A 27,241-nucleotide genomic window follows, 5' to 3' on the forward strand; every position below is an offset into this window, starting at 1 on the left:
AATAAATAAGTGGATGAAATGAGAATAAATGAATGCGTGAATAGATTTAAGAGACAGTGTTTGGGTGAGCCAGTGAAGCATTGTATTATTTAATGGTTGGATAAGTGGAGATATGCATGGGTGGTATTGTGTGCATACATGGAGGTATGATGGGGTTAGGTGAGTGATTGGCTGTTTAAGCTTTTATTTCACATAGTGTTTAAGTAGAGTGAGTGAATATGCAAATTGATGAGTGAGTGACATTGTGTGAGTGTAGTTGTGCATGTGTAAGTACTGAATGAATAAACAAATGTGAGAGCAGCCTGGAGAACAGTCAATACAGACCCAAGGGTTTGCTTTTTTCTCTCCTGTACAAATGTGATAAAAAATTAAACCGTTGACCATTTTGAGATTTGGGGAATATTTATAAGTCCCTAGTGCCACCTTGCGCCACATTAGCGTCATTTTGTTTTTTACGCTAATGTGGCCCATCGAGGCCAGAATCCTTGCGCCACATTTACAGAGTGGTACAATGCATGCACTGCGCCACTTTGTAACCCTTTGCGTTACATTATGCCTGCGCCAGGCATAATATATGCATAGGGGCGTTCTCCCATTAGGGGGGGGGGTGAAAAAATGGCGCAAGGAAATCTATCAGATTTCCTCGCCTCATTTTATATGGCACTTTTAACACCTGTTCAGAGCAGGCGTTAAAGGGGGCTTCCATTATTTATAATGGGCCCCTATGAACTCTGCAGGAGTAGCGCCAATAGTTTGGTGCTACTCCTGCAGAGTACATCAATAGCGTCATGAAAAATGACGCTATTGCCCCCTACCCTGCGCCATGGTGTGATGTATTTTAAATACGATGTACACATGGTGGCGGTAGGTAGGTGGTAAAGGATGCAAAAAAAGTGGCACTGCACACAGGGCAGCACCACTTTTCTTAAATATGCCCCTTGGTGTTTGTGTTACCAAACTGCTAGAGTTGATGATTATATATTGTGCTTTTGTAGCTTCTTTGGTAAACAGATGTAAAACAACAATATGTAAGTGAATGAATAAGTGGGTTAATGGGTGTGAGCATTGGGTGTGTGACTCTGACCACCTGAGTTACTTGGAGTGTCTGAGTTACATAGGTCAAAACAAAGTGAAGTGAGCGTATGATTGGTTGACTATTTAAGTATGTAAATTAATGAGTTTTTGAATATATGAATGGCTGGGTATGTCACTGAGTAAATGTATGAGTGGGTGAATGTGTGGATAGGTGTCGGAGTAAATGAATGAATGAGTGGGTAAATGTGGGAGAGAGAATATACTTATAAATGATTACTTGCATGAGTGGTTGGGTATGTGAGAGAACTTGTGGTTGATTGAATGTATATGCATCAATTAATGTGCCTGTGACATAAACTGCGAGAGGCTGGGCATTAAGGTCCATATTTATACTTTTTTAGTGCCGCATTTGCGTCATTTTTTGACTCAAAGGCAGTGCAAACTTCCAAAATACAACTGTATTTGTAAGTTTGCGCCGATATTGCGCCAAAAAAACACGCAAATGCGGCGCTAAATAAGTATGAATATGGGCCTAAAGCCCATATTCATACTTTTTTGTGCCGCATTTGCATCACTTTTTGACGCAAAAGCGGTGCAAACTTACAAAATACAATTGTATTTTGTAAGTTAGCGCCACTTTTGCATCAAAAAATTACGCAAATTCGGTGAAAAAAGTATAAATATGGGCCTAAGTGTGTAAACGTGCGAGTGGCTTAATTTTTCTGTGTATGGTTAATTGTATGACTGACTGAAGATGCAAGTGATTGAATGATCATTTGATTGTTTAAATTAATAAATGTTTGCAACTGTCTATATGAGTGGTTGCATGCTTGCACGTGTGAGCAAATTAATGAGTGAGTGGCTGGAAACGAGAATGACATGGGTGTGTGAGCGTCTGGGTACTTATTGATTTTGCGAATGTGTGAGTAGCTGGAAGTGTGCGTACAGTGTGTTTCATGTTTCAGATCTTTGTATGACTGTGTGAATGTGTGAGTAGCTGGATTTGGATCTGTGCGTTGCTGAATTTGAATGCGTAAGTGACTGAAGTTGAAGCTGTACAAATGTGAAGGTGTCTGGGAGCATGAGGGGCTGGTGGTGTGAGCAACTGTGCGCATTACTGAACGGAGCTCTGTGCGGATACATCCGTGTTGCAGTCTCTGCAGTCAGAGACCAGGGCTGTGACGCGGCTGTGATCTGACGCTCTGCGGCCGGCAGGGTGAAACGCTGCCTCCTGCTGCTCTGACCAGTAAGAGACGGCGTCCTCTGCCGGCTCCCTTCCGGTTCTCTAGCAGGAACTCCCACAGCTGCGGAGATGCAGGGCCCGTGGTGCCCTTGGCAGCGAGATCTCTCTGTATGTTAATGCTGGGGGGAGGGAGATGCTGCAGTGCATCAGGTCCTCTTACCCTCCCCCCTCTCCTCCTACTGAGCGCGCACACAGCCAACTCGGCTCTCTCAGATACACACTGCCTGCTGCCACAGCCTGCAGGGGAGCCGGCCACGGGCAGGTGTCACACGGTAGTTACCTGGCCAGGTACCACAACACTGCCATCCCGGCCAGACAGGCACCTGCAACACAGCCGGGCATCTCTGAAGGTCCTTGCGAGGCTGAGCAGGCAGGCTCGCCTCTGCAGTGCGACCGGAGAGCCACAGCAACTGGAGGGAAAGGAAACGAGCAGATTCCTCTGCGTCAACGCTTGATGGAGACAGAAGAGCTGTTTAGAGAGGGGAGAGAGACGGAACGGAAATAAAGAGATGATGTAGGATGGGCTGTAGATAAGAAGGGAAAAAGTACACCAGAAAGGAGGTGGTTGTAAGGAAGAGAGGAGAGAAGATATGCAGCAGAGATCATAAAAACTGTCATCATCCTCTTTGAGTCATCCCGACATAGCAAGATCAGTTGGCGCGCGCACCGGCAGGACCCGGCTGCCGGTGACCCTGCAGCGCTGCACCAGTCGCACCAGGCACTTTCCCCACTCACGGTGCGCGCGGGGGAGGGCTGCGCACTGGTGAACTTTGGAGAACAGCTCATCGCCGGCTGCACGTTATAACCGGCTAGGATCGTGTTTGGCATAACAAGAACCCTTATCGACGCTTCATCCATCCCGCCCCCTGCCTGGGTGAGTCAGGCGGAGTGACAGGCAGGGAAAGTGACGGGGGAGGCTGCTGCTGTGCGGGCGGAGAGATGCCTCACGAGCCGGGAAAGTGCCCTCTGCGGGGGCCTGGCACCCACATCACCTCCTGCGGTCTCTTCTGAAGCCATCCCTCCATTCACTCGACGCTGCGCTCTGGTGCCTGTTGAGTTGAGGGTGGTGGGTGCCCGTCTTCGAAGGGAGGGTCACCCTGCCGCTACATTTTCCGGGGTGCCTCGGCCCGTTGCGTGCAAGAGCATTGGCGTGAAGCAATGGCGAACGGCGTGGAGCGACTGGGATCCCTAGCCACCGGCGCAGGAGCGCGCAACGCTCGCACCATTAACGCAAGAAATGCGCACGCCTGGCACCGCAGTGCGCAGCAACACTGAAGTATTCCAAAGTCATCCTCGCCAACCACGAGTCCCCGCAGAGCTGGACACCTCACACCAGTCCTGCCTCTTGGGATCGTAAGGGTGCGTTGCCCCTAGTCGCAGCCACACACAAGTCTGCATGCAATGTGACACAACTGTGGGGAAGCAGAAGCGTGCGACAAGCTCCGGCGCTAGCAGGGGCTCACTGCCTCTCCACTGTGCTCTCAAGCAAGACCAGGCGCCTCGCCAAGCCCTAAACTTGTCGACCAGAAAGGTGAGGAAACTCTGCAGTCTTTCCGAAGGAGATAGCGAGAGAACACCTGACAGAGCGGCTTTTATTTTCTAATCATTTCTTTGTCACCCTCGCCCCTCACACCCGCGCCTCCTTCTCCCCCCATCCAAACAAGTGCCAAAGTCTTGAAGCCAAAGAAAATTCCAGAAAAGTGGGGCCTTAACTTTGAATGTCAGACTCCTGGCCAGACACCTGAACTAGAAGGCATTGGCCAGGGTGGACCTTAGGCTATCGAGCACCCGACACTTTCAGGCACCTTCCAAAATCGTGAGGGGGAGCTCCAGTGAGCTCATAATTAAACCATATTGCCACCAAAAACAAGAAACGTGTTTTTTTCGGATCTCACTGAGGTGACTTCACGGGAGTCCCGGGATCTGTGGAGCCAGACCTTCACCAAATTCGTTGGATCAGGGCGTCTTGCACCAGTTGCCGTGGGCCCTTCCCTCTTTCTCTGGACGTGGGCAGGGAGAGGACCAGCTGACCCAGCCTGGCAGTGCTGCTCGGGTGACTTGTGCCTGGCCAAGGAACCCTGTCTGAACCGTGTCTATAAATACACCTGTCTTGAAGAGTCCCGTTGCAAGAGATCGTCTGGCACTCTCGCGCAGGCGCGGTTGAAGGGGTCGGGAGGTAACTGCAGTGGGACGTCAGAACCGACCCCCCTAAGAAACCTTCTCCGCTGCCAGGAATCTCCGGGGGCGCGCAGCCCTGGATCCAGAACGTACAGGGAGAACTAGCTGAAAGGTCAAAGGGCGCGGGGCCTCCGGCCTGGTGGCTGCTGGACGAGCATGGCAGCGTCTGCACTCTTTCTTCTGTGCCTCGTCACAGGTGAGTACATGAGACTGCATGCCTATATTACACCGGGGCACGTTTTGTCACAGGGAGATAACCTTTGGGACTCATTCGGGATACGTTGGAAAGAGAGATTAAAAGCACACATAAAGACGAAAAAGACGTATTCTGACTTTCTAAAAAGGTAAAATTCTTTAAAAAATAAGGTTAAATGTTTTGAGGTGGCGGATTGGGGGAGGACACTGGAGGGTGGTGAGTGGGAAGCGGGGCCTAATTCTCCCCCAACACTCTGCCCCCTGTGTGATTCTGGGCAAATTGCCTACCTTCCTAAAGCGGGATGTAATTGTATGGAAAGCTGTTTTAGAAAATGACCACTCTCCAGTGCACCATTAGAGTGCATTTGCCGAGACGGAAGCTAATGGGGGGTGGTCGAAGTCTTTCAAAAGTAACAGGAAGCTGACACGTAACGCTGCATCGGATGTATATGAGGACAGTATATGAAACCTGCCCAGGTACCTACACCTCATCCATCAACAAATCGCCCCTGCTGCACCCTGACGCAGAACACCACCGAGATTCTTACAGACTTAAGAGAGACCGGCCAGTCTCGCGGTGGGAGCAGACATGACTGACCATCTATGTTGTGACAGCAGGGGGTTCCGCGCGATGCATTAGTGCAGCAGGTGCGGGGGGAAGAGGCCCCCGAAATGTGAGGGCTCCACTACTCACCAGTTATGATTAACTCTTACTACCCAACCAGAGGGCAGTGTAGTCCATTTTCTTCCCTTGGCCTCCCTGGGGCTCCCACTACACCCTGAAACCTGGACAACGCTTGTGCCGGGACACCTCACATAGTCCCCGTGAGTCGCTGCGCCCTCAGAAGCTGCGAAATATTGTGGTGGTGCCCTGCAGGGAGTGACGGGGGCGTAAATACAGTGTACTTGTTTGCGCCTGAGAAGCGCCGGTCCCTCCCATTGAAAGTTGCGCATCACTGCCGAGAATTGCTGGTACCCCCTTTTCAAATGACAGACGTGCAAGCACTCGGTTCCGACAGTGCCTGCCCGTTTAAAGCTCTAAAGCGCTGCCTGGACCTGACGGAAATGTGCCCTTCGGCCGCAGTCGGGTGGCAATGGCGCCTGTGAAGGAGCCCGCAGCAGAGGGCAGCGGGAAAGAAGCAGGTCCCGGGGTTTCCTTTGGGCTGTAGCGACCGGTGCTGATGGCACAATGGATGGGACGAACTTTGAGCACTTCTTGCGAGAATGAATCCAAGTGAATGGGGCAGATAGTAATCTCGGCGGTGGCGTTGTGACCTCGAGAGAAGCAAGAGAAAAATAACCGTGACGTCAGTGCTCCCCTTTTCCAGGAGGTACCTGAAGTATCTGAAAAAGTAGAATCCGTGGGATTTGTGGGGCGTTGATGCAAATAGGAAGGAAAGGTACGAGCTGAGACACTTCCAAATTAATCGGGGTGTCGAGGAGGAGGACGATGAAGTCTAAATACATACTGCAATATGTTTGCATATTACTCTTCTGAAATAAAACTGCTGATGACTAAAATGAATATTGTCAGAGGTGGAAGCGGAAAAGACGAGCTATATTCTTAAATCTGTAATCGGCCGCACCGTGTGACCTGCGGCGGGTTATGTCGCCTCCCTTTACATCAATGTATTTTTCCACCAGATTGTCAGCAGGGAAGGCCTCATCGCCAGCTCCGACTGCTGTATAAATACATTGCATATGCTAATTTAATGATACAGATTAACAAACGGAATCATTGATTACATCAATGTTGAAGTGCTTCTGCAGTGTATTGTTCCACTATAGTGAAGTAGTTGTTTCCTGTCTGTCATTAGACGCATTGTTTTGAGGCATGAGTGTTAGTGATGTCATAGCGGGGATTTTACATCGCGAGAATAAATGAGTAGCTCTGCTGTGATGTACCCGGATGTGATGTGATAGAAATATTCTGTCCGTGTCACTGTACCTTTCACGCAACAGAGAGCAATTTGAACAGGAGTAGTCGTGCATTGTACGAATGATAAGAAACTGTGATTCTCTTGTTCTACCACAGTCACTCACAAATGACGTCATCGGCGGGTCTCACGCTAAGAGTGACAGTTCTGCGTGACGCTCAGCCGAACCCAAAGGCGAAGCAGCGATGTTTAATAAGATTTGTGCTGGAAGTAGACCGCCCGGTACACATCCATACTTGTGCCATGTCTAAGACGCGTGCTTTGGTGTTACACGTAGGCACATCAGTCGATACACCCCTTCCTTTCACTGAATGTTGGGCCTTGGTTCAGCCTCAGGTCACACTGCTCTCGTGGATCAGGCGTTGCGCCGCATCCAAGGAGTGTTTACGCTGTGCTCCCCAAGACGTGCCCTATCTGCATAATCATTAACATATTCTTGGCCCTCCACAGTTCAGCACTAGAAATCCTTAGTTTGGAAAAGTTGAACACTGCTGCCTCCTGCGCTGTAGGAGCACCTGGTTAAATCTTTGTGTGACCAGGGTCAATTCGATTTATTGTGGGACCCCAAAAAAGCCTCGATTGCAATATAAGGTGCATTATGGGTTCTGAAGTCCAGCTCGCCTTATACTCTTCGCTGGTGACGTCACCTTGCTCGTATTTCATACACTGCCGCTATTCGGGTCATCACCCCAGGGCAGTATTGAACCCGCGAGCTCTAGGGCAGAGATGAGAGGCCAGTCTCTGAAATCAAATATGACGAATGTCCAGACTTCCTGTCAAGGACAAGTGTGGAGGGCAGGTCTCCTCCTTTGCATCGCCTTACCCTGTCACCGGCGCAGCCCCGCCCAGCTCTCACTGCTGCAGAACTGTCTGTGCGGAGACCAGAATATGCACCACACAGGAGCCTGGGGCAGTGATGACAGTAACGATAGGTGGACCAGTAGGTTTTGGGAAGTGGACTGGTCAATAAGGATTACCTTCGGAGAAGGAAAGAGTGTTCTGGTGACAGGAGGAATAATGTAACAGACATGTATGTAGGTCCCACACACACTCCCATGGATGCCCCTGGTTCTATGGGATGTTTTACGTTACCCAACTCAATGGGATTTATTTAAACGATCTTGGAAGGATGAAAGGCTGAGTCGACACATTGGGATAAGACACTGTAACCACAGGACCACACTCAGCCCTGGAGCGGATGCACTAGTTCACCCACCAACAATAACTGCTAGAGAATACCTTGGGAGAAAGATGTTTGCATTAAAAGATGGAGGAAATGCTTGGGCAGTAGGAAGGCTTGCATGTGGAGTAGGAAGAGATGTCATGGGAGTAAGAAGACATGTCTGGGGAGTTGGGGGGCATGCATGGGGAGTAGGAAGATAGGTCATGGGAGTAGGTAGGCATGCCTGGGGAGGAGTAAGAAGGTATGCCACAGAAATAAGAAGAAAGGTCATGGGAGGAGGTAGACATAGCTGGGGAGTAGGAGGCATTCTTCAGGAGTAGGAAGGCATGGCTGAGGTGTAGGAAGGCATGTCACAGGAGTAGGAAGAATGGTTATGGGGGTAGGAGGCATGCCTGGCATGTAGCAAGCCATGCCAGGGGAGTAGGAAGGTATGTCTGGGCAGTAGGAAGGCGTGCCAGGGGAGTAGGAAGGCAGTAGGAAGGCATGTCTGGGGAGCAGGAAGGTATGTCTGGGCAGTAGGAAGACATGCCTGGGGAGTAGGAAAAAATGTCATGGGCATTGGAAGGCTGGCCCGGGGAGTAGGAAGGCATGCCACAGGAGTAGGAAGAAAGATCATGGGAGTAGGAGGCATGCCTGTAGAGTAGGAATCCATGCCTGGATAGCCGGAAGGCATGCCTGGGGTAGAGAGGCATGGATGGAGAGTAGAAAGGTATGCCTGTGGAGTAGGTTACATGCCTGGGGAGTAGGTAGGCATGTCTGTGGATTATGAAGATATGCAAGGGGAGTAGAGAGGCATGGCTGTGGAGTAGGGAGGCATGCCTGGGGACTAGGTGTGTGCCTGGGGAGTAGGAAGGCATGCCTGGGGATTAAAGAGGTATGCCTGAGGAGTAGGGAGGGATGCCTGGGGACTAGGAAGGCATGCCTGGGGATTAAGGAGGTATGCCTGAGGAGAAGGGAGGCATGCCTGGGGACTACGTGTGTGCCTGGGGAGTAGGGAGGCATGTCTGTGGAGTAAGAAGGAATGCCTGGCAAGTAGGAAAGCATGCCTGGGAAATAGGGAGGGATATCCGTGAAGTAGGGAGGATTGCCTTGAGAAATAGAAGCGCTTCCTTAGCACTTAGAACATTTTTTTCGAGAGAATGATAAAGTGCCCTGAGAGAAGTAAGATATGCTTTGGGGGAAGGCAGAGCTGCAATAAGAAAATGAAGGAATTCCATTAGAGAGAGAAGGATTGTCTCGGGAGAAGGACATTTTGCCCTGGGATTTCCTTGGGAAGAAAGGAATGAGTTCAGAAACAGGATTGCCTTGAGAGGTAGAAGGGTTGCTTTAGGGGCATTGAAAAGGGTACTAACGTCTCTGCGAAAAAGGAAGAGATGTTCTGGGAGAAGGAAGGATTGCACCGGGAGAAAGGCCAATTGCCCTGGGAGAACAGGGGGTTGCTCTGGGAGAACGAAGGATGTCTTTGAAAGAAGAAAGGGTGCTTCCATGAAATGGAGGCTTACTTGACGAATTCGTTTAATTGCCTTTTGTACAGCATAATATTGACGTTAAAGAAATCAATTATTGCATGGGGATGGGTGGATGGTATCTGGGAATAAAAAGGGCTCCTCTGGGAGCAGGATGTCCAGGATCACCTTTGGAGAAGAGGCTGACCCTGCTCTGAGCGCTAGCCTCCCAGAACCACATCCGTGCCAGAAATCTCCTGGTCCCAGTCCAGGCCGGCCTGCCTTCGGGGCCCGCTTTATTTATTGTGTGAAGAACCCTCCGCAGCTTAGTTTATGCACCGCATCAATATATGATGCTTCTAATTCAGAGGCGTCTTTAGATAGTTCATGTAACTTCTTTTACAGCCGTTTCTTTGCATGTTATTTAGAATCCTACATCTGTGATGGGATGCGATCACGCTTGAACAAGATTGTGATGCCAGTCACCCGCCCGGAATCAGCCTCGCGTTCAGCCCAGGGCTGCCATTTTTCCGAGAAAAACATATCGCCCATTTATTCACGTTTTAAGTTTCTGCAAAGGCCAGGGCATGATACTTAAAGAGAACTTTAAACAAACTCGCCTGTTTTCATGTTTAATGTGGATTTTCTGCCTTTGTTCACTTTACTTTTAAGTCGTATGTTATAGTGGCGCCCAACAATACATTCAGTGGGCACTGGTGAGTGGTCAAAACGCCTGCTTTGCATGATTTTCCTAACTTTTGTAGTAGCGAGACATTAAAATACTGGTCATGCCAGTGAAAAAATGGCAAGGTAGCAACCCTTTTCGAGTTTGATTTAAACAGTGGTGTGTGTGTGGTATTTGTATTGTGTAAATCTACCTGAAGTCACCATAGCACTGTAGAGGGACAAAGGCAAGCACACACTCAACAAGCAATAGAGGTGGCTGAGCTCTGTGGGCGGATTTATAATACTGCGGCATTGTAGTGTAGTGTCCTTTCAAGTGCTGCCGTCTTCAACTCTTTCCTACAGTGAAACAGCACTGGGGCGGTCCTGATGGATAGGGGATGTTGTTCCAGATCCTGAGGTCCATATTTATACTTTTGGGCGCAAAGCTGCGCTAACGCAGGTTTGCGTCAAAAAGTATAGCGCCGGCTAGCACCATTCCTAGATGCCGGCTGGGCACCATATTTATGGAATGGCACTAACCGGCGCTAAGGCCCTGTTAGCGTCATTGGAAAGGATGCTAACAGGGTGGGGTAGGTGTAGGGGGAACCGGGACTTGGGCACCAAATTATGGCGCTACACTGTTTAGAGGAAAAAAATTGCCTCTAAGCAGTGTATTGCCATTTTCTGGCACACAACCCCCCATGGACATGGCTCCTATCTTAGCAAAGACAGGAGCCATGCCCACAACTCCAATGGCCATGCCCAGGGTACAGTGTCCCCTGGACATGGCCATTGGGGCCAGAGCTGTGCAGGAGGCCCCAAGTCAGGGCCCCCGAACGGTGTTGGGGAAAAACAAATATATACTCACCCGGACTTACCTGGGATGGGTCCCCCATCCTTAGGTGATCTCCTGGTGTGGGTGTCCCTGGGGCCAGGGAAGGGCAGCTGTGGGTTCTTTCCATGGTCTCCGACCATGGAAATCTGCCTTAAGGTCCCCTTACGCCTGCCCAGACCCAGGTGTTAAATAATGGCGCTAAGCAAGCTTAGTGCCATTATTTAAGGCCCCCATCCCCGATGCTGGATTTTAGCACGGGGGATAAATATGGTGCAAAGGCCATATCGTCCTTTTCTGGACGAGAACGCCTACCTTGCATCTCCTTGACACAAAGTAGGTTTTACCATCCTGAAAACGATGTAAACTTCATAACTTTGGCGCTAGACGTGTCTAGCACAAAAGTATAAATATGGAGTTAGGTTTGCGCTGAATTAGCGTAACAAAAATGACGCTTATTCAGCGCAAACCGAGTATAAGAATGGGCCTTTGGTGTACAGATGGAAAAAAGCCTGCTGCTTGCTTTTTTTACACTTAGCCTGCATCCGGATGTTGTTCTGCTGCAGGTGATCTGAAAACCATCATAGAGGGGGAGCTTGTCTGCAAGATAAACATGGGTGCCCTTCGTGATAGTTTTGTAATTGATGCAGCGGGGTTTGAAGAGGTTGCAGGCCAGCATGGGGGAAGTTTTTGTAGGCTAGACATACCCATTAGTGGCTAGACCTGCAACTGCTGTGCTGCCAAATACATTAACGCTTTCACTGCTGGAGCAACTGAGCATTTGCTTCTCAGTGGCCAGACTTGTTAAAGTTGTGGACCTCACCAGGCACAATAAGGCCCAGATTATGAAAAGTGGTGCTGCACCTAGTGCAGCGCCACTTTTATTGCGCCCCTTAGTGACCTCCCTAATGCTACCATGTGTGCGCCATATTTAAAATACGGCATGCCATGGCGGTAGTCAGGGGGACTAGCGTCATAATTCTTGACACCAGTCCGGCGCTTTGCAGGACTAGTGCCAAAAATGTTGATGCTAATCCTGCACCCAGAGGCCCAATGAACACAATAGGTGCCTCTTTTTAATGCCTGCTCTTAGCAGGCGTTACAAAATGCCAATAAAAATGGCGCAAAGGAATCTCAGAGATTCCTTTGTGCCATTTTTACAGCCACCCCTAGCGCCGGAACGCCCCCCTGGCATACATTATGCCTGGAGCAGGCATAATCTGGCGCAAGGGGTTACAAAGTGGCGCAATGACATGGCACAGCATTTTTGCCCTTCCAACGCCACATTAGTTTGAAAAAAAATGACGCTAATTTGGCGTTGGAATGGCGCTAGACCACCATAAATCTGGCCCTGTGTATACACTGTTTTGGAAAAAAGTCACTTTATTTTATGATGCAAGGATCTGAATAGCACCGTACTGCCATAACTAGGATCTCACAGCATGGCTGGAGTCTGAGTTTCTTTACACCCTGATCCTGTCACAGGCTGACGTCTGTTTTTCTAATTGAATGATCATTAATGTGATGATCTGTGTATATTTTTTTGGTTATTAGGGAATAGGTGGCAGTGTGTACGCTCACTCAAAACCGTTGCAAAGTAACTAGTAGGTGTATGCCTGATTTTAGAGTAGTTACTTCTGGGTGCTTGGGCTGCTTCAAATGACTGGGGGTCTCCTGGTGAGTACATAAAACTCTTTAATACATGGGGAAGTAAAGATTCTTTACTGTCCTACCAGAGGCACCTGTCTCTGGTAGGACAGAAGCTCTGGATTTTAGTGTTAGATGTGGGAGGACAATTTGATTACCATAGTACACTCCCCACACAGACACCCAGCCTTTAAAGCCCAATTTAAGTTGTCAAAAGACGTTTGCAATCTTGGGTTGCCCTGACACATTTTCTTCTGGGCCTGTTTGCAGTGAGGCAACCAAGAATTAATGCAAAAGAGGTTAGGGGAACTTTTACCCAATTGGTTAGGGAGGGGCAATGAATCAACATCACTCACTAGCTTGTGCCAGACATAAATGTGGCATCTTCAGGCACCCACTTTAGAACACTTTCTGGAACCGTGGAAGCTCAGAAGAGGACTGGGCCTGCTGTCTATGATCTGATGGGAACCCTGAAGGACTGGACCTGCTCTTTTTTGTATCTGGAACAAAGAAGTGGACTCCCAGGTTTAGATAACTGACCTCCTTGTGGCTATAGGGAGTCAACAAGCTGCAAAAGGCCTTTTCTTTGCTATAACAAACTAAGCAGTGGCAAATAGACCTGGAAACAACCATACTGTTGGTCTTTGCCTGATACTCTGTGAGCCTCTTAATGTCTCACTTGAAGTCCTGAGGACTTTAGAAGTGTACTTCTGTGATGGATTGTGACTTAAACAACTAGGGGCCTGATTTAGTTCTCGGTCGACGAATTTAATGGTATTTAGATTTCGTGGATGGGATATCTGTCACCGTTGTGATGGAGTAACTCCTCCTCTGACATTTAAATCAGGCCCTAAGTCAGAAGGTAATATTAAACTGCATCTAGGTCTCAGTCTACCACAATCATTGGCTATCATTGGCACTTTGTGCTTTTTGGTGCTAGTTATACTTAAAAGTTTAAAATCCATATCTCTTGTTCCTCCTATTGGATCTTTATTATTGAGGGGTCATTTTGTGTATTACACCTTACTCTATTTTTCTAATTTGGTTTCAGATTTGTATTGTTTTGCATTTTGTTTTTATTACTGTTTTTATACTGCTTAAGCGCTTTACTCAATGGAGGGCCATCTCAGGGAGAAATTGAAAATGGTATGTTTGAACAACACAATATTTTACCCCATTGTCTTAGGACAACAATGGATGCACGATCTGTCGTAGTGGAAACACAAGCCATCATAGCAGAAAAATGCTAAAAGAAACCTAATTATTCTTCACTCTTGGCTGAAAAAAATAGGTTGAAATGTCTCCTGAGGACTTGTGCACTTGAACACCAAACAGCACGGACTGAGAGCGAGGACTAGCCTGCCTTTGATAAAGACCGCAATGCCTGAAATGTGGTGTTTGGCACGCAAATTGTAATAAAATGAATGCACAAGTTCCGGGCCCACTGGACCCTCAGTCACACCTTTATGGGCAGCAATATGAGCTTCCTGCATTTGTTTGATTGTGCATTTTTAAAGCGCAGTGGCTGCTTTTCAAGGAAGCGTCCTGGCACATAAGCCACATAATTCACAATTGTCTGCATAATTCACATGTTTTACCAAAATTGCAGCTATGTTTCTATCTCAAATTGATCACTAGTTATTAAAAATGCTATTCAGTGGGTGCAGAGCTATGCCTGACACTATGTGTAAGTTAACTGATCTCCTCTGAACTGCCATTTGGTGAATTAAGGCATTCAGAGAGGTGGCAGTTTTGTCAAGTAGTGTATTCCCAGATGACGAAAGAGGGAAAGGCTTGACTGCAGAATGCAACAAAACCCATAAATTCTTAATGTAATCTACATTGTGGAAACATAGCTTATTCTTCGACATGAAAAGGTTTCCTTAACTATTCACCTAGCTTCTTGCTCACATACCGGATACTCTTCTTGCATAAGCCACTCTTTCAAGAGGACACGACGCTTCAGAAGAATCTTGAACATGCTCCAACCCTTTTTAAGATCCAAGCTCATAAATCATAAAATGACTCTTAGTGAGACACATGCATAATACATATGGATGTGTTGTACTGTTCGGCAGGGCAGTTCTTAATGCAAAGATATGCTTACGGAAGCCACTTAGTGTGATCACTGGGTAATCCTGAAACTGAATCCATGTTTAAGGACACAACTGGGATGTGTGCAATAAATGAGGATTGCCTTTCATGACAAGATGTCCACGTAGGCTCATTTTTTGCTGAGTCTTTTACTATCTATCTATTTTCCTATGGGAGGTGGTATGGACACCATTACTAAAATGGTGTTCCTGTTCTTTCAAGCAACACAAAATAATTAATCGTTTGTGAATATTTTTTAAATAGAATCTTCTGAATATCCGTAGTTTTCTTTTCAAAGGACATACCTATGTGTTTCATGTTGTGTGCTCAGATGTCAAGAGACAGAGAGACAACAATGCCACAGAATGTGGTGTAATCTGCATTTGATTGCACATTATGACTCTAAATTGCATTTTCTTGCAGAATAATGGCCGAAATTTAAGAAGGGCCTAGTGCCAACTATCGCTGCATTAGCATAATTTGTTTTATGCTAATGTGGCAATAGTGAGGCAAAAACGCCACACCATATTTACATTACTTCCATTGCGCCACTTTGTAAACCCTTGTGCCATATTATGGCTGTGCCAAGCATAATGTATGCAAGGGGGCGTTCCCCCATTTGGGGGCTGCAAAAATGGTGCAATAGAATCTATGAAATTCCACTGTGCCATTTTTAGCTGCATTTTTAATGCCTGCACAAAGTAGAGCAGGTGTTAAAAGGAAGCACACCATTATTTTTAATGGGCCTCTATGTACTTTGCAGGATTAGCACCATTTTTGGTGCTAATCCTGCAAAGTACCACAGTAGCATAAAAAATGATGACGCTTGTGTCCCTAACTTGCGCCATGGTGCGGCGTGTGTTAAATACGGCACACAGCTGGTGGCGTTTAGGGGGCGCAATGGGCCGCAAGAAATGTGCCACTTCATGACATGAAGCGCCACTTTTCTTAAATCTGGGCCAATGTGTCTTGTCCTGCCACGTAACTTAGACAACTTGACACATGATTTGTTTGCTCACTTCTGTATAATTCCAGAGGCCTCCGCATAGAACATGTATTAGTGCCCACTACTCATAAAGACATATTTAAACACACCCAGGCATACAGGCAGATGTAATCAAATGCAGACAGATATAAACACCCACACACATACCGAGCCAGCCACACACGGGCACATGAAAGCAAGAGCACAGATGTGCTGAGATAGACACATGTAAACAAAGGCAGAAAGATCCACAGGCAAGCAGATCAAAACGAGCATATGTACCGATTTAAACAGGTAAAGACAGGTGTATCAATCAGAAATGCAAAGAAGCACATACAACACACGTGGGACACAGAAAGGCATCCCAACAGACTGTTGACAAATAGATGCAAATGACAACACCTAACTCCAATTAATCAAGCCTTCCACAAATAAATTAGAGTGAATGTATGAAATGATTCTATTGAGAGCACAAGACTAATTCCAAGAACCAATAATGAGCAAAAGTCAGCGGATTAACCACTAACTTTGGGATCCGGAGTAGAGTGACACATGCTGTAATGCGCCTAAACGCCCCTTCAGAGGTAGTAAGCGCTATGTAAATGGGTTAACCACTAATGTTTACTGAGTCAAAGTCAACATGAATTTGTGCACACCAAGAAAATAAACATGTGAAAAGAAATAATAGCAAACACCATTCTCATAGCAAAACTCCCAATTTGTGCTAGGAGGGTGGTAGAGCAGGGTTAGAAATATTAGAGTTGTCCTTATACTAACTCATCCTTAGGTGGGTTATTCACCACCTAAGGATGAGCTGAGAACAATGAGCAACACAAGAAAAAATTCATGGCACTGAAAACGTTAACTTTGTACAAACAGAAGGGCCCGACTTCAGGTGCACTGTAGTGCACGCCAAGTAGGACGCCAACACCGGTCCCATAATTAAGGTAACGCTTTCTAAATGGACAAGATAGCTGGGTGCAGTGAAGGATTGCACACTCCAGTGTGCTTCTCACGTTTGCCACGCCTTCTGCAGTAGAACAGACAACCCCCGAGGACCCTTTTTCACACGCCATTGCTTCCAGCTTCGGCTGGACTCCATTGAGGCTGGACATGGGACTGACCGTGTTAAATCTTCTTTGGTGTGAATTGTTCTGCCGGAGTGCCTGCGGAATCGATATGTGGTGTGAGAGGGGGATCTGTGCTCCATGAGCCCTGCTGCTGATTTTTTTTATACATATGTATGAGATCGCCTGACTTGCACACTCAGACCTGTTCTTTGGCCTTCGTTCTAGGCTCAGTACTCTTGTCTGAGGGCTGAAATTGGATGCGGTAAATTCGCTTTTAATGGATACAGCAATTCATGTTTTGTTTCCTCTGTTTTTTACCCTCTACCTTACACTAAACCCCCACCCCCGTGATTTAATGACTCTGCACACTGATGGGTCATTAACTGGCTAAAAAGTGCATGTATTGGTTATTGAGAGCCATGTCTTTGCCTGGAGCAGCTCTGTTCAGTGTACAGTGTGACATTTGCTGTAAGGTTTCTGGGATGCATTGAGAGGAGGGACTAACGCTCTCAAAGCGGGCACTAAATGCGCCTATTTACCTGCTTCCTACGCCCAGGGCATGGGCTACAGCTAGACAGGGACAGTAAGTGTGTCTCTTTGCCTTTTTGAGGTACAGGTAGGGGAAATGGAACCAAGCCTTGTATTACCCAGAAGGCGCTGGGAATGTATAGAACTTTCAGTTGAACTTCGAGACACTATGTGCCCTTTGCTTCGGCTCAAGCGCTTAATTTCCAGGAGTTTAATGAATCATATTAATACGCCGAGCAGAGGGGAGTAATGCTCATGCACTGGTAGTGGTCTGTAGTGGACTGTTGGTAACAAGTGGAGCATCTTAGTGGTTATAGTGAAATGCACAATTAATTGTTTAGCAACTTGTTATAAACTTCTCTCTGTTCCATCTCTTCTATACTTGGACCCTTTAAAGCAAGCCATGGACGTTACTCAGTAAGACCTACGCCTATGGTAGTTTGTTGCTTTTGCCTTTCGTATAGGGTGAAATCCATTGATCAATGGCAAATGTTTCTTTGCTACTGAATACAGCGGTTGCTGTGTTTTTGTCACACTTATTTGATGTGTTGTAGATTACCAAGAATGAATTGAAACATCACCTGTCGGTAAATGATGCCACTATCTGACTGTTGAACCACACAAAACGTTTGTATTGGTTTTCCACCAACTGCTGATCATGAGCAGCTTAACAGGCATTTCTGGAAAGCATCATTAAAAAGCATTGGCAAGGCCAATAAGTCTCAAAGGCCAGATGTATTGGCTTTGCCGATGCTTGTTAATAAGCCTGGCTCTGCTCTGCTTTCCTCACCTTGCTCTATAAAAATAATAAAACTGCCCCACTGTGTTTTATTTTCCTTCTGTTTTTTTAAGCAATGTTAAAAACACATTTTGTGTTTGTCAAGTCTGGGATTTAGAATGCAAGTCTATTGCATACGTGTATGTTTCAGCAATAGAGATGGGCTTTCGGATTAAAATCCACTAAGTGTTTTCTTTCCTGTATTATTACTCTAAAACCATCAATTATGATTTGATTTGTCAGTCACTGTTGTCAATACGCGTCTGGTTATTGTCTGGCATGCCTCGCTGCTGCTTCCCAGGGTCCTAACTCCAGGAAGGTACATAAATGAAAGCAGGGCTGTGTCTACACTTTCAATAGTCTCTGCCATGGGTGGGACAGTCAGTTTGAAACTGGACAGAGAAGATGCAGGGAGACACAAAGTGGTGAAGAAGGGGAAGGCAGAAATAACGGAAGAGGCAGAAATGTTGGTTGTTTGAGAGAGGGAGTATTCCAACTACTCCAATCACTTTATCAGGGAGGCTTTTGAAAATTGAGTACTCTGGGCAATTGCTCATGTTTGGCCACGCTTTAAACTGTCTTTCCTCGTGGCAGATGCAGGGGTCGCAGTCTAGAGCTGATTGAGAAGGCTGGTGTCACAGACTGGTGTTGGTGGTAGAGGCAGGGGTCGCAGACTAGAGCTCATGGCAGAGGTAGGGTCACAGACTATTGTTGGTGATAGAGGCAGGGGTTGCAGACTAGAGAACATGGCAGAGGCAAGGGTCACACACTGGAGCTCATGGCAGAGGTAGTAGTCACAGATTGGTATTGGTGGTAGAGGCAGGGGCCGGAGACTGAATCTGGAGGCATAAATAGTGGAAACAGTTTGGTAGCAAGGGCTGTGAAGCCAGAAATCACAAACTGAGCTGGTTGAAGAAACAACGCATTGGAGCTGGTGATTGAGGCATAGATCACACAATAGACCTAGAAACAAAGGGGCTTATTTATAAACCCTGTGCACCGCCAACACGTCACTTTTTGTGACACAACGGCAGTGCATAGTACAGACCCATATCTACAAGGACCAGCAAAGCTGCTTTGCGTTGCTTTTCATGGCCTTGTAGACAGTGTAGGGCAACGCAGCACAAGTCGTTGCATTGCCTTACGCTGTGTCAGGGAGATGTTCCATGGACGTTATGGTGGGTTTTCCCATGCAACATCCTTGGGATTTTATGCTGGGAATGCGTCAGAAACATACGCCTCCCCAGGGGAGTGCAACAAGAAGAAATATCTTTAGTTCTCCTTGCTTTCTCCTCTTTCTATGTATGCTGCATTCTGCAGCACACATAGAAAGAGAAAAAAAATATCCTATCTGTGATGCAGGCATACTTGCACCATGGTGCAAGGGTGCCTGCGTCAGCGCTAGACAGCCCATTGTGCGCCAGAACAGGAGGAGAGGACAGAAATGTACAGTTTCTTGTAGATACAGTGGATTTCTGCCCTTTTCCTGCAGTGCAGGGACGTGCAGCAAGGTCACTTGCTGCACTGCCTTGTGTCAAGGGCTTGGAAATAAGCCCCATAGATCAGTGGTTCCCAACCTGTGGTCCAGGGACCCCTGGGGGTCCGCAAAGCTTCCTCAGGGGGTCCGCAACTGCTTAGAAAATTAAATAATATTAGCAGATTAGTTGCCCAGCTTTCAGTAATGACTTAGAGGGGGGTCCCCGGATTTCAGTAATGATAAAGTGGGGGTCCACAGAAGTCAAGAGGTTGGGAACTATTGCCATAGATCACAGCCTGGAGCTGGTGCTGATGACAGAGCGAGAAATCACAGACTGAACTGGAGTTAGAGGCGGAGATCACAAACTGAAAATGATGACAGACCATAGACTGAACCTGGTGACAGAGGGGGATGACAGACTGGTACTGGTGGCATTTTGTCTGGATTTCCTCCACTGATGCACAATGTGTCTCAAACTCATGTTCGGAAGCTGACTTGCAGAAATCTTCATGCACAGGGCTTATGTGCATGCACAAAGGTCCATTAAGCACTGATTCTTGAAGTATGTGGTCACAGAATATTCTGATGTCTACAGTGAGTGGTAAGGAGGCAGCACAATAATGGTGAAAAACATCTTTTTATAGTAGCCAGCTGTGTAGGACCTCATCCTAGGGGGACCTGGTGAATTCAGTTATGTAAAACAAATAGGGCACTTCGGAAAAAAATGCTAAAAAATATTGGAGTGCCTATCTCCAATGGCACTTCTGCTAGCAGCATAGATGTGGATGATTTTTCAATCACAAAAAGCATAATGAATGTATGACTGCAGTAATCAAAATTGGGTTGGAAAATAGAGGGATGGATGCAAACGGTCTGGGAGAAATAATGAATGGAGAGAAGTGGCCGAAAGAAGTGTAAAGGGATATACGATTGCAAGAAGTCAAAAAGAATATAAAAGAAGGGTGGATGGAGAAATGGATTTGTATTTAAAATTGTAGAAAATGTTGGGAAGTTAAAGATAAACTCTTAAAAAAGGATGGTCTGATATTCAGAGGAACAAGACTCGAACAATGTGAAAGGAACAACTGATCAACAAAGCTTATGAAGGACACCAGGATATTTGTAAGATGAGAGAAGGACTCTGGGGCATATTTAAGAGCCCTAGTGCCTCCTTGCCCCACATTAGCATATTTTGTTAATGCTAATGTGGCCCAACGAGGCCAAAATCCCCTTGCTAAATTTACAACATGGTGAAATGCATGCAATGCCCCACTTTGTAACCCTTTGCGCTACATTATGCCTGAGCCAGGCATAATGTATTCAAAGGGGCGTTCATCCATTGGGAGGGGGGCGCAAAGAAATCTAAGATTTCTTTGGGTCATATTTTTCTGCCCTTTTCATGCCTGCTCAGAGCAGGCGTTAAAAGGAGGCACACTATAGTTTACAATGGGCCTCAATGGGCTTGACATGATTAACATCAAAAGTTTTGATGCTAATCCAGCAAAGCACCGAACTAGCATCAAACATTTTCATGCTAGTTCCCTAACTACCACCCTGGTGCGCCGTATCTTGGATATGGTGCACACATGATGGTGTTAGGGGGTGATAAGGGGCGCAAGCAAAGTGGCACTGTACTGGGTGCAGTGCCACTTTCCTTAAATCAGGCCCTGAGAATTGCTGACTGGTGGCCAGAACTCGACATGCCGGTTGAAAGGTTGGTAAGGAACTACTCAGAATTTATGTGAACTGACAAAAACACATAAAACCAAAGTTCAACCCATGGTAGTCAGGAGTTTGCCTTACGTCCCGTATGAAGACAAAGCCCTAGACATTACAGGACCTCTACATTTCACAAAGAGTATACACGTTGTTATAGTAGTGAAAATTAGAAGTGAATGTAATTCCACCTGGAAGCAAATGGGGTGGTTAAGAGACTTGGGCCCATATTTATACTTTTTTTGCAATATTTCTGTGCCGCTTTTTGACGCAAAAACGGCGCAAACTTACAAAATACAACTGTATTTTGTAAGTTTGCGCCGCTTTTACATCAAAAAGCGGCGCAAATGCGGCACTACAAAAGTATAAATATGGGCCTTAAAACGCTGAAAGAGATGATACAGAGTGCAAGAGCCATTAGGACACAGGGGACAGGAATTTTTGGCCAAAACAGAGGTGTACAGGCTAACCTCACAGTACAAAAGGTTGAATAAGATTTGAACTGCTCAAAGGGCAAAGAACACAATCTCAGTGATGAGTTTGCCTTTGGAGAATGAAAAGAGTTCAAGTGACGAGAAGGTAATTTCAATAAGTGCAGATTGGAGGAATAGAGAGAAAGGGCATGCTATTCAGGAAGGCATGGATTAATAGAAGAAATGTGGTTAAAACTCTCAAAGATATAAGTGAGACTTTGTACGAGTTGGAAATACTGGAAGCATTAGAGAGTGGTCAAAGTAGTTGTCAGACAAGTCATCATGTTATACACCAGCACACTAAGGGCCAGATGTAGCAAAGGGTTTTTCCCTTCTGTGTCAATGGGAAAATGTGTTCGTACATGTGGCCCCAAGGACCAAAAATGTTGGGTTTTCGTTTTAAAACGGGGTGTTTTTTATGAGATTATGTAGGATAATGTTGAAAAAAGTAAATACTCGTAGGTGCAAAGGTACACACCGTGTTTGGACGTGATATAAATATACAATTTCTTTATGTTTTTGGTTCTGATAGTTGTAAAGTTCTTCCATAATTTATGCATCGCTCTTCAGTACCTTTCACGATGTTCTGAAATATTTAATGATTCGTTGCCTAGAGCGATTATGAAGGAGGGTGGCTTGTGGTATCTTCTGCTAAGATCTATCAAGAGAAGTAGACAGCTCTTTCAGGAATGTGATCAGGTGCACTAGAAAGCAGGGGTGCATCTTTCAAAGAAGAGATGAGCAGAGGGAGAAATCGAGGTTATAGTTGTGAATACACTTTTTGCTGCAGAACATCATTTTATTAGTGTGTTGTATTGGTGATAACTTTTCACAACTGATATTTCAGGACAATAAAAAAACACATGGAGCTTGTTGGAGTCGATATTGTTTGACTGACACCAAAATAACCTCCTCCTCCAGAAAACATGAACACATCAAAACTGCACCTAGAGATAGGCAATGGAGGAAACTCAACAAATACAATTACAGTAAATATTTCCTCTTTTGCACTTATGTCAGTAATGGCACTTAAGGCACAGTGACTCCTGACTGAGAGAAGAGGGAGCTGCAGATGTGACACTGAGGGCTGACAGTAAGGTAAAGTGATGACTTAAGGGGGACACTAAGGGGAGAGAGAGCTACAGTAGTGTCAAGAGGTGCTGAGATTGGTGAATGAAGGGAGACACACATAGAAGAGTTGGGGCATGGAACATACTAAGGGCCCTGATATTAGAGAGCAACTGGTAACTGAAGGGAGACGATGTGGCCGGCAGGAGATACAGGGGTCACATTGAGAAACTGTTCGGTGTCCAAAGAGACACTAAGACCATTGAGACACTGAGTGTTGACATTAACCTCAATGAAAGGAGACTGAATGTAGACATTGGGGGCAGTAAGAGGTGCAGGTATGTCACTGAGGGGCAGTGCATTGGAGTAGAGTGAGGTTGTGTGGTGACAATCAGGTGCAGTGACTGGTGACTAAAGGGAGACACTTGGGGCCTTATTTACAAGAAACTGAAACATCGGGCGATGCACCACATTTCTTGCACTGCCCAACGATTCCCTAATGATGCCATGGATGCTCTGTATTTACTACACAAGGCTCCATGGTGTATGTTTTCACTGATGAGTCAGAAATTCTGACGCATCTGTGGTGCTAAACTGACACATTGCTGAAATAGCGTCAAAAAATGACGCTGCTCCAGCAATGCAAGGAAAGCTCCCATTGACAAAAGCGCTGCGTCAGTTTAACATCTGCTCTGAGAAGCCATTAAAACTTTGATGCAGTGAAGTCACGGAATGCCTGGGAATGATACCTTTCATATTTTATACGTGGCGCAGGTATAATGTGACAGAAGGGTTTACAAACTGACACATTGAGCCTAATGCGTCAAATTGTAAATCTGGGGAGCAATGTAAAGCACTGCTTAGAGCCACCGCTGCATCCAAAAAAACAATGACTCAATGGTGGTGCAAAGGCCTTGTAAATGAGGAGTGCAGAGAGACAGTGCCCTTACACTGAGGCAATGACTGCTGATCAGCTGGGGTTACTCTGAGGTACAGTGACTGCTGACAGAAGGGTGGTGCTTGGAGCAGAGCGAGCCACGGGGGAGGCACTGAGCAGGGCTGGCTTTAGGACGGTGGGGCAGGTGCGACTTCACTGGGCACTGCACTGGGCACTGACCTGAAGGGGGGCGCTAATCTCAGGCGGGAAGCTGTGTTGAGCAATAACTTACAATTTAAAAGCACCTGCTGCGAGCTCCTTGTGCTCCAGGTTTCATGCAGCAATAAAAATGTCAAGATAACTCTTTGACTAATGCTCCACTAACAGAGAGAAAGAGATTAGAGTTTTGTCTAGTAGCAGTTTTGACTCATAATAAAGTAACGCAGAGGGTTAATGTGTCTGCTGCAAAGAACAGACCCGTATTTTATGTGGAAAGCTGATTGGATTCGTAAAACCAGCCTTTACCAGTGCTTTAAAGCAAATGCAATGTATGTGAGAGAGGGGCTATGGAGAGATGAGGGGCACTTTTGCTGGGTGGTGGTGGTGAGGGGATCTGAGGAAGAGGTCATGGGGGGGGCACCGAAAAAGATTGTTGCGGCGGGCACCACCAGCACTAAAGCCAGCCCTGACACCGAGGCACAGTGACTGGTGGTTGAAGGGAGATACTTGAAGTACAGGTAGCTTCTGTGGAAGCACTGTGGCACCGTGAATGCTGATAGAAGGGCGATGCTTGGAGTAGAGGAAACTGCTAGGTTGACACTGAGGCACAGTGACTGCTGATAAAAGGGGGATGCTTGGATTACAGGAAGCCTCTGGACTGACACAGAGACAGTGACTTCTGCCTGAAGGGAGATGCCTGGAATGCAGGTAAGCCGGTGGTGTGACATTGAGGTGCAATGACTGAAAAAAGAAACAAGTGCTTGGAGTAGAAGGAGCTCCTTCTGTGATACTGAGGTGCAATGACTGAGGTGGCCGAAGGTAGAAACGAAGGGAAATATTTAGAAGAAACTGGCACATCAGTGCTGATGCGCCATTTTTCTTGTGTCGTCCCTGCCCCGCCTAACGACACCATGTGTGCGCCGTATTCACAATACAGTTCACCATGGCGCACACTAGGCCAACAGCGTTAACATTTTTTACGCTATTGTGGCACTTTGTTGCACTAGCTTCAAAAATGTTGATCCTGGTGTAGCAAAGTGCAAGGAGGCCCATTGATTAAAATGGGTCAGTAAATTTAAAGCCTGCTTTGAGTAGGCGTTAAAAATTATGCCAAATATGGCGCAGTGAAATCTTGTAAATTTAACTGCGCCATTTTTGTGGGCCTCTTAATGCCGGAATGCTATCCTTGCATACATTATGCCTGACACAGGCATAATGTGGTGCAAGGGGTCGCAAAGTGGAACAATGCATGCATTGCACCACTTTGTAAATATGGCTCAGCAAAACATTGCCTCCTTGAGCCACATTAACGTAAAAAAAAAAAAATGAAGCTAAGGTGGCGTAAGGAGGCGCTAGGGCCTTGTAAATCTGGCCCTAAGAGTTGCTGGGGAGACAGTGAGGCGCAGTGAATGCTGCCTGAAAGGACATGCTTTGAGTACTGGGAGCCGGTGATGTGACACTGAGGTGCATTGACTACAAACAGAAGGCGGTGCATGGAACAGAAGCAGATTTGCAGTGGCACTGAGGTACAATGAGTGATTACAGAAGGGAACTGCTAGGGAGATGGTGAGGCAAAGTGACTGCTGTCTAAAAGGCGATGATTGGAGTACGGGGAGCTGGTGATGTGACACTGAGGTGCCATAACTAAACAGAAGGAGATCTCTTGTGTGACACTGAGGTGCAGTGCATGGAGGAGTGTAGAGTAGAGGGCGCCTCTCTTGTGACAGTTAGGCGCAGTGACTCGTTACTGAAGGGGCTTAGAGTAGAGGGCCTGGTGACACTTAGAGGCACAGGGACTGGTGACTGAAGAGCGGCAATTGAAGTGCTGGAAGATACTAGGGAGACACTGAAGTGCAGTGACCCCCGACTGAAGGGAGACATGTGGAGTACACGAATGTCATGGGTAGACCTTTGGGGTGCAGTGACTGGCACATGAAAGGAGGGACTTGGAGTTCAGGGGCCCGATGAAGTGAAGTGACTGCTGCCTGAAGACTGGTGGTAGGAGTGCCAGGAACTACTGGCAAGCTTCTTCAGATGAGTGATATAGCGTGGCCTGAAGAGACATGATGACCCAGTGAGACATGGTGACCAGGGAAAGAAGATGGGCGAGGGTTGAATGACAATCGGTGACCTGTGAATGAGGCACTGCGCAGTGAATGGAGTATGGTGACTAGTGTGCGGACATGTGCAACGAGTGAGCAAATAAGGTTAACCACTAAACATAGCAATGAATTAGGCAGGGTGATACAGTCAGTGTGAATAAGAAAGGTAACTTCTTCACCATACCAGCTTTCTAACCCCATCCTGCTCTCTCCCTCTAAAATTAACAGAACGTTTATGGGCGATTCATGTTTTACGTTTTGCCAACATTATCACGATGCATAAATAAGAAAGTAGCACATTGGTAGGTTATCACTTCTCGTGTTACTAAGCCTTAATACATGTATGGATATATCGGATTTCATGAGCTCTTTATATATATTGCTTCCTATATCAGTCTCCTGACACTGTAAACAACAGGTGTTACTGTAACCCAACTCAGTCATACTAATTTACCAGTCTCAGAAGGCTGAAAGACTGGATCAAGATGATTGGGATTCCAACCTGTGACCTCAGACTTCTGGAGCATCAGCATCCAGCTCTGATGGCCCCCTGAGGATCAGACACAGACAGAGCTGGTCAGTGTATAGACCATTTGAGGTCCTCGTTTTCATCTCTAGATGTGGGTGATGTGTGGAGACTTTCACTTGGCTCTGAGGCTGCGTGTTGGCCTGCATTTGGGAGGGCGGTGGCAGGGTACCCGGGTACTGAGTGCATATGTGTTGTGGGCGGTAATGCTGGTGACGACAGCTGCCACGCAGTGGTGGCGCCAGCGGGATTCCAGTGGTACTGTCCATTTCAGCCAACAGCTGGTCAAGTCACATGTCTTAGTAGCTATCAGATCTCCTAAATGCAACGGGATGTGGGTCATTTCAAAGCCTCTACACTGGGACAGCAGTGCTCCTGCAGAGACAGGAAGGTGATGGAACAGCGTCAGGCTACCATGCGGTGTCTGCAGTGTGTTGCACAAACAGCAAAGTACTCCCTTGCTTCTCCACTGTTGTTGGTGTACACCAGCAGGTAACTGAGACACAACCTACTAATTGCCCTGCCTGCTCACTTCAATCCACACAGTGGCGTAGCGTGGTGGGTGCAGGGGGGGCCGGCCGCACCGGGCGCAACATCTGGGGGGGGGGCGCGCTCGCGATTGCTAAAATCCACGGGTTAGGGGGCGCAAATTACTTGCCTTGCCCCGGGTGCTGACAACCCACGCTACGCCACTGAATCCACAACATGGCGTCCAATCCTTTTTCCTTACAGCATGGGATCATGCAGGCCTGTCCCTTTCACACAGACACCACAAGAAGCAGGAGAGCCCTAATCCTGCTGGTTAAGTCGGAATACTGCACATTCCCACCCCATGCGCTTCCATATATTATGGTGGATTCTGCTTTCGACCAAAGTGAAATCAGTCAAAAGGGAGTGCACCACACAGAAACCCTAGCGCATGCCTGCCCACAAAGACTACCTCCCCAGGCCTGTCTGTAGAGATGTA

The 27,241-nt window shown here is 46.9% G+C and overlaps 1 protein-coding gene across 1 annotated transcript in view; it reads left to right on the forward strand.

The window, feature by feature from the left end:
* Positions 1 to 2,261: 2,261 nt before the first annotated feature.
* SCN1B (sodium voltage-gated channel beta subunit 1) overlaps positions 2,262 to 27,241 on the forward strand; it is a 253,718-nt gene continuing 228,738 nt past the window's right edge. The window contains exon 1 of the mRNA XM_069201062.1: positions 2,262 to 4,652. Coding sequence (XP_069057163.1) covers positions 4,613 to 4,652 — 40 coding nt within the window. The 5' untranslated portion in view covers positions 2,262 to 4,612. The remainder of the gene's footprint in view (positions 4,653 to 27,241) is intronic.

The sequence above is a fragment of the Pleurodeles waltl genome, chromosome 7, assembly GCF_031143425.1.
Source record: "Pleurodeles waltl isolate 20211129_DDA chromosome 7, aPleWal1.hap1.20221129, whole genome shotgun sequence".
In the NCBI taxonomy this organism is placed as follows: Eukaryota; Metazoa; Chordata; class Amphibia; order Caudata; family Salamandridae; genus Pleurodeles; species Pleurodeles waltl.